The sequence below is a fragment of the Cynara cardunculus genome (genome assembly GCF_001531365.2).
Source record: "Cynara cardunculus var. scolymus isolate 2C chromosome LG 1, CcrdV1, whole genome shotgun sequence".
Classification (NCBI taxonomy): Eukaryota; Viridiplantae; Streptophyta; class Magnoliopsida; order Asterales; family Asteraceae; genus Cynara; species Cynara cardunculus.
The window spans coordinates 39483535-39492027 of NC_037528.1; the positions used below are offsets into that span (position 1 = coordinate 39483535).

The 8493-nt window shown below is 37.1% G+C and overlaps 1 protein-coding gene across 1 annotated transcript; it reads right to left on the minus strand.

Annotated features, from left to right (window-relative positions):
* Window positions 1–2058: 2058 nt before the first annotated feature.
* On the minus strand, window positions 2059–3036 carry LOC112505782. Its single transcript, XM_025109770.1, has 2 exons — window positions 2730–3036; window positions 2059–2522 (listed from the first exon to the last, which is right to left on the minus strand). Exons 1-2 carry the CDS (start codon window positions 3034–3036, stop codon window positions 2059–2061), a joined length of 771 nt encoding a protein of 256 aa, XP_024965538.1.
* Window positions 3037–8493: the final 5457 nt, after the last annotated feature.

The window sequence follows — 8493 nt, forward strand, 5'->3', positions numbered from 1 at the left end:
ATGTTTAAAAATAACTTAACTTTAAATGTGACATCAAGATATGCATTTAGAACTCATATACAAAAATTAGTTTTATATAATTCCGTTCCCGGCTTTTCACAGCTTCTATCCCTCTTTTTCGGGAGCATTTTTACCCCACTTAGAGGTCAATACAGAAGATACTATCTAAATACAAGTTGTAGTATGGTATATGATGGATCTACCAGTTCTGGAATCACCTCATTTGGATTATCCACAGTGCAAACAACCTCGAAAACACACTGTTTCGATCCACTTAGAGTCATAACTAGATTTTTGACCCCTCATGAAAGTTTTAATATACAGTAAGGGATTTCTAACTGAAAAATATGAGCTTATTTCGAATTATAGTTTGCGATTTATACACTATCAAAGTACATTTCTGCACAGTCGGTAAAATCCGATTTCACAATTTCCCAACTAACTTTTATGATCCAACTGATTCTCTATATTTATAGGCTCTAAACATACTTCAATATACTAAACAATAAAATAAATCGAATGGTCGCTAACCTAAGCTTAATCATGCAATTTTACTCTCTTCGACATTTAATCGAACAATTGGTGTGCGGTTAATTATATACATTAAATCTAATCATATTGATTCCATACTTTACACTTTTAATTTGTACATCAATTTTAACCAATCCTAACATTATAAACATGAAAAGTATCATATTTTTAACAATATCAATCCGTAAACTTAGACATAAACACAATTTATAAATCGGCCTAAAAAATGCAAACATAAACACCTTAGTAAAAGTGAAAGAAATTTCTACCTTTAGAAAGAATTCGGAGAGTGGATTCGAAATATATAACTGTTACTTCAATTCCTTTAGTAATTTGACGTGAAATTTAGAGAGAAGACGAGAGTTTTTTAGAGAGAGAGAATAATGAGGCGATGAACACATTAACAGGGACTTACAATTCCCCCCCCCCCTTCGAAAAGGAGACTTCGTTCTTGAAGTCAAATTTAGAGATAGGAAACTTACATCAGTTTAGGAATTCTGGGTAGTCCCGCCGCAGATGCTCTTCGATTTCCCACGTCGTCTCACGTTCCGAGTGATTCTTCCTAAAAACTTTTACAAAAGGGATCACTCTCTTTCGTGTACCTCTCTCATGACGATCAAGATTTTCCTGAGGCTCCTCGCGATAAGATAATCATGCTCTATGTGCTCCAAGGGATATTCAATGACGTGCAGGGGATGATAATTGTAACCTCGAAATGAAGAGACATGAAACACATTATGTACATGGGACAATTGTGGCGGTATAGCTAATCTGTAGGCCACAGCTCCAACCCTTTCCAGAATTTCAAAAGGACCAATATATCTCGGGCTGAGCTTCCCTTTGAGATTGAAACGTTTAATACCACGAGTCAGGTAAACCATCAAGAAGACTTTATCACCCGATTTGAACTCGATAGGTCGTCGTCGCTTGTCGTCGTAGCTCTTTTGACGAGCCTGAGCCTCTTTCATCATCTGAAGCGCAATTTCGACCTTCTCGATAGTGACTTGTACCAATTCTAGGCCTTTAAGAACACGTTCTCCAAATGCATTCCAACAAGTCGATGTTGACATCTTTGACCATAAAGTGCTTCATACGTGGCCATGCTGACTGCCAACTATTATTATAGGAGAACTCGATTAGGTACAAGTAGTTATCCCAACTTCCATGCCATTCCAACACACATGCTCGGAGCATATCCTCCAATGTTTGAATTTTACGTTCATATTACACATCAGTTTGCGAATGAAAGGTTGTACTTAAATTCAAACTTGTGCCCCAAGCTTTATGTAAACCTTCCCAAAATCGAGATGTAAAACGTGGGTCTCGATAGGAGGTAATCGATATAGGTGAGTCATGAAGGCGCACAATCTCAAGTTGGAAAATTTTTGTCAGCTTATCAATTGACCAAGTTTGTCTGACAAGAAGAAAATGAAATGATTTTGTTAGTCGGTCAACCACTACCCAAATGGCATCATGTTCCAAGGTTGTACGGGGTAATCCGATTATGAAATCCATAGTTGTGTGCTCTTATTTCCAAACCTGAATGTTCAGCGATTGGAGAACACCACCCAGATGTTGATGTTCAATTTTAACTTGTTGACATGTGAGACAATGAGCTACAAAGTCGGCAATATCATCCTTCATTCCAATACACCATAAATAGTTCCTCAAATCAAGATACATTTTTGTTGTGCTAGGATGAACTGAAAACATAGAGTTATGAGCTTCGATCAGAATTAGATCTCTAAGCTCCGAATTATCTGGAACATAAAGACGACCCCAAAACCACAACACGTGATTATCAATGATTCTGAACTCTGAACTAGAATTCTCTTGTGCTTTCTGGAACTTTGCCCATAATTCATTATCATCTTGTTGTGCTTCTTTGATACGAGAGATCAGAGTTGGTTCTACCATTAGATTAGATAGAATTTTTGTTTGCGAACTCTGATAGATTTCTAGTCTGAACCATTTGATCTCCAAAGACAACTCTATAAGAACAATTAAAAAAGAAACTTGTTCTATAGTTTTATGGCTTAAGGCGTCTGCAACTACATTGGCTTTGTTTGGATGATATTGTATCTGAACATTGTAATTTTTTAGAAATTCGAGCCATCACCGTTGGTGTATATTTAACACTTTTTGAGTAAAGATGTATTTGAGGCTTTTATGGTCTGTGAAAACTTCACAGGTCTCACCATACAAATAATGACGCCAAATCTTGAGTGCGAAGATGACCGTAGCCAATTCGAGGTCGTGAGTCGGATAATTGACCTCATAAGGCTTTAATTGACGAGAAGCATATGCGATCACTTTTACGTTTTGCATAAGAACGCAATCGAGACCTTTCTTTGAAGCATCATAGACTTGAAACCTACCAGTGTCAGACGACAATACAAGAATAGATGCTGTAACCAATTGATGCTTCAGTTCCTCAAGACTACATTCTTGTCCGGGGCCCCAATTGAAATTGACTGCTTTCCAGAGTAATCGAGTCAACGGCATAGATATTTTAGAGAAAACTTCAATGAATCGTTTGTAATAACTAGGCGGCAGACCCAGAAAACCATGAACTTCATATACGTTCGGAGGACGTGACCAATTAGTTATGGTTTCAATTTTTGCTAGATTGACTTTGACACCTTCGGTGGAGATTACGTGCTCGAGGAAAGACACTTGATTGAGCTAGAATTCACATTTGGAGACTTTTGTGTATAACTTTTTTATCCGAAGAATCTCTAAAACAACTTAAAGATGTTGATCATGTTTCTTTCTTGACTTCGAGTAGATCAAGATGTCATCAATAAACACGATAACAAATTCGTCGAGATAATCTTTGAAAACCTGATTCATAAGATCCATAAAGACTGTTGGAGCATTAGTTAACCTGAAAGGCATTACTAAAACTTCGTAGTGCCCATAGTGAATTCTGAATGTGGTTTTTTGAATATCACAATCTCGGATACGAAGTTGATGGTACCCGGACCGAAGATCAATTTTGAAAAATTACCATACCCTTGTAATTGATCGAATAGATTGTCGATTCTCGGCAGCAGATACTTGTCACGGATCGTTACTTTATTAAGTTCCCGATAATCGACACAAAGACGTACCATACCATCTTTCTTTTTAACGAAGAGAACCGAAGCTCCCCAGGGTGAAACACTGGGCCGAATGAAACCTTTCTTCAATAGATCATCAAGTTGAGTTTTAAGTTCCTTCATTTCTGTTGGAGTCATTCAATAGGGAGCCTTGGAAATAAGAGAACCTCCCAGGACTAGATCGATAGTAAATTCGACTTCCTTACTTGTGGTATACCTGGTAAATCATTGGGAAACACATCAAGATATTCAGAAACAACAGGTATGGATGCAGAAGTAGGAAATACCAGTTCGGGATCTTGTAGAGCAGCAAGAAAACTTTCATTTATTTGCCACATATATTGTTTCATAGTAATAGAGACTACAACACTAACATCTTCTTTTGGAGTACCTCCTAGAAGATTTCCTCTGGGTTGTCTATATCCCCAAACATGTATTTGTTTGGCGTTATCGTCTATAGTTGTCAGTGACGTGACAACCAATCCATACCTAATATTAAATCAAAGTAGGACATATGGATTGGAAGCAGTTTGACCTCACATATGCAATCCTCAATAAGAAACGAACAGTTGGATAAACGAGTTAGCACACAGATTGAACCACCCATTGGGGTACATATTACCACTGGAAATTCGGTGGTTTGCTCATAAGGTTTTAACGGGGATTCTATTCAGCAAGAACAAAAGGTGTCGCACCGGTATCAAACAAAGCATAAAAAAATAAATCAATTAATTTAATATGACCCAAAAAAATCATACCCGCTTGAGATTTATTGCCAGGTAATACAAAGAATTGTCCATTAGTACTTGGTTGTTTTCCTTTCCCTTTCTTAGTTCAAGTCTGAGCTTTAGGGAAATCTTTGGTCATGTGAACTTGTTCTCGACAATTGAAACAAGAACATGTCATCTTTAGGCACGGACCCGTCGATGTCAAATATTGCATCGATCACAAATATAAACAAGGCTAGAAACATTTTGACTCTCACTTCTAGACAACTCTAGAAGTCATGGCGTGAATTGACTTGAGATTTCATGTGTGTCAATGCTTGACTTTGACTATACAAAACGAGGGTTTCTTCTGAAAGATTCAGGTGCACGTCTCTTATTGTCAACGCATGAAGTTAACTATTGTTGTTGTAACCGATCAATATTCTTTGCTACGTCGGCCACTTCAGTAACGATATTGAAAGGATGATTCAAGAGATGATCCTTATACCTTGAGTTAAGAGTCCATCTAAGTTTGTCATCTTGTTGAACTTGAGTGCCTACGTTGTTTCCTACCAAACGAGAAAATTTAAGAAAATGTGCCATGTAGTCGGCTTCGTAATCTGTCACCATAAAATATTGCTTGAAGAAAAACTTCTTGAAACTATCTCTAGACAAGTCTTTAACATATGGGTCTGTTTGGACACAAGTTTCCCACCAGTTATTGGCTTTCTTCTCGAACATATAAGCACCCAAGCGGACCTTGTATTGATCTGGGATATCTAAGACATTGAAAATCTTTTTGATGTGTCACATTCAGTGTTCAGCATCCACAGAATCTATGGCAATTGAAAAGGACTGAGGTTTTTGTTTTTAAACCTTTCAAGCCATATATATATTTCTCCAATTGGGTTAACAAAACTAGATCCAGGATTTCCAGTATTTGTTGGAGGACCAGGATTTGGGTTCGAAGGAAGATTATGTGTTGATTGTTGCATATCCTAGATGGCCTGCTGGAGATATGTAGGCATCATACTTGACATGGTTTGATGGACCACATCAGCAATATTGGGCTCACTTCCACCCCCATTGGATTGGGTATTGGGTTACCGTCGGGTAGAGTTCTGGATTTGGATGGACAACCATGTCTCAACATTCTAAAATAGAACAACATGATGATCAAAATTCAAAACAGTTATGGATCAGAAAAATGGTAGTTAGAATTAGAGTCTAATATACTTGTTCTTATATCTACCCATTCCTCACATGTCAATCTTAACATACAAGTCAAAACCTATGCTTTGATACAACATTTGTAACATCTCCCGTCCACGTGGTCCGCAATGGGCGGTGTCACTAACGGGCCTTAGTTCAAAGAAAAACATTATAGAGCTACTAATAAACTCCAAACATAGATTATAACTTTTAAAGTATCCTTTACAACCCAAAATATTATATTCTAGAAACTATTTATAAGCTTAGAATATTATACATCTACAAACGAGTTTACAAACTCCAAAATTCAAACGCTCGATCTCAAGTCCCATCCCTATCGTATCACTTGGAACCTGTCGTGTCAGAAAACAAGAACATGGCTGAGCACGGGGCTTAGTGAATAGATTATAATATAAATTTGAAATAGTAATACGTAACATCGATAATAAAGCGAAAGACTTACAATTCAATTAAACTAAATTCATAGAAAATCAAGATGTTTCACAATTCTCATTTCAAACAGAATATGTTATTCGTAGAAACATTAATCAATCTAATATGAAATCAAGAACAATGGTAGAAGCAGTAAGAACAGAAAGATGAACACAGAGAGAATTTCCAATGATTATAGTATTGATCTTCTAAGTGTCAATTACAATGAATCAAGAAGAACACAAAGATTCGAAAGAAAACTATTTATACTACGTAATTACAAAGAAAATTACAATGGAGAAACACAAGCATGAATACAACATTAAGTGCAATAACTTGAACCCAACATTCTCCCCCTTTGGATTCAAGCCCGAGACATAGTAAATTTTGACTTCGAAGGCCCAAATTTGTATCACATCTTCTGATAGCATTCCAATATTGAATCCTCTCATCAAGTAACTCCAGAGCACTGATCAGCAGGAACCTTTCTCTCAGACTTAATCTGTCAGATCTTATAGCTTTATCATCTTGAGCTTTTCTGCTTTCAAGTTCCTTCCTCATTATCATTATAGTCCCATCACAGTACTTGTTTAGTTCACTGAACATTAAAAACCTTTTAGCTTTCTCGGAGTTTTCATAGATCACACCAAACTCTGGATATTCTAGAATCATAACCAATGGATAGTCATTGATGTCATAAATAGAGGATAGCCATTGACTCTTGCTCTGTCCAACCCTGGAGTATTTATCTTTATAGCAGATGGTATATATTTCCTAGAAGCTTGAACAATTGAAGTCTGCAGAATGGAAGATGTATCAAGAATGCTTGGTGGTTCATTTAGGTTCTTCTTTAAGCTCGGACTGAAGTGGAAAGCTGGATTCATTTTCATCCATATCAGCTTCAAAGTCAAATAAAAATTCATCAGATTCAGCAGCTCCAACTTAGGTTTCAACACCGTAGTCCTGAACTCCACCAATATCTTTAGAAAACATTTCATTGAAACCAACGTTTGCTGATAGTCCCAGTAGCATCCTTGTTTATACTATGGAAACCGTCGGCTTTTCAACCATTGGCTCGATCTGTGGGTCTATGGAAACTACCATTTCCAAGCCTGTAGTCCTTTCACTTTCACCAGCTTGAATAGGACTTTGATCATTAAGCTCTTCAGAATATTCACTTACAGATAGCATCACTTCCTTACCCCTCGAAGACTCAACCACTTTCTGTTTCTTCTTCTTTTCCCCCTTGTGGTGATTAGGATCGTCTTGATCGTCATGTCTTCTTTTAAGAGAAGTGGCTTGAACTCGACAAGTATTCTCTGAACATGAAACATGTTCAAACAACAAATCAATAAAATTTTGCAAGTTAGCAATGGATTGGATAGAGGTACTATTGTAGAACCAAGTTTTGACAAGCTGGAAACTACAACACTTTGGAAGTTGGAAAACTCTGAGGCTCTAACTGTATGTGAATCCTCCAATGATTATCTAAGAATGTCGAGTAAATCTACATCTGTTAAGTCCATGTTTGGTTTGGATATCATCTTGGCATATAGCATGGACTTCAAATCATCCACCGAATAGTTCGGTTCTGCTTGAGTTCGGGGTGCAAGCGGTGGTGTTGGTGCACGACTTTCTTCTTCAGCCGGTTGCTTACCCTTGTAAACAAAAGGTTTGGTAAACAAAAGGTTTGGTAAAACTTCGTATGAAATAATAAATAAAAGAATACCTAATATCAATTTCTTTCGAGTTTTTGGTTATAGATGTTTCATTCTAAATGACAAAGAGGACAGAGGGAAGTTCGCTGCTAAAGCTGATGAAGCAGTTTTTGTTGGACACTCGAATACATCCGCTGCATACAGGGTCTACAATAAATGGACCAAAATCATCAATGAAAACATGAACATATCTTTTGATGAAGTCATTGATGTGGCTTCTGAACAATTCAGTTCAGGACCCGGACTTATAATTAACACTTCACGGAAAGCTGATCAACCTGAGTCTTCTAACTCTGATAAAGCTGATTTAGATTTCTTATTTGAACACTTTTATGAAGAATATTTTGATAATAAACCTGATCAGTCTAATGTTTTGTCCAGGGAAAATTCAACTGAACAACAGTTATCGGGTCCATCTCCTGATGTGCCTGTAACTGAAACAGAAGAGGAAACTAAAGTAGTTGATGAAGAAATAGAAATGGAGAATCCGAACAATCCCGTTCAGTACGAAGAGGGTGAAACTTCTAAAGTGCAAGAGGTGTTAGCTGCACAAATTGATAATTATACACCTCAATCAGATGTTCAACCTATACTAGTTCCTATTATTGAACCTTTACCTGAACCTGCTCCTATAAATTCCCCAAGTTCTTATACTGATCAAAATTCAAATCAAAGTTCTTATACTCCCTTACCTCATAACATGAAGTGGACCCGAGATCATCCAATACATCAAGTAATTGGTGATCCATCAGCATCTATTCGTACACGGTCCGCGACAGCTAATGAGTGTCT

Excerpts from the sequence above, each read along its gene's own strand:
- LOC112505782 (XM_025109770.1), bottom strand. The coding sequence starts at position 3,036 with ATGCCGTTGACTCGATTACTCTGGAAAGCAGTCAATTTCAATTGGGGC. Across the intron at positions 2,523-2,729 it reads TTGGCGTCATTATTTGTATG|AGTTGTCTTTGGAGATCAAA; the intron begins GTGAGACCTGTG and ends TTGTTCTTATAG.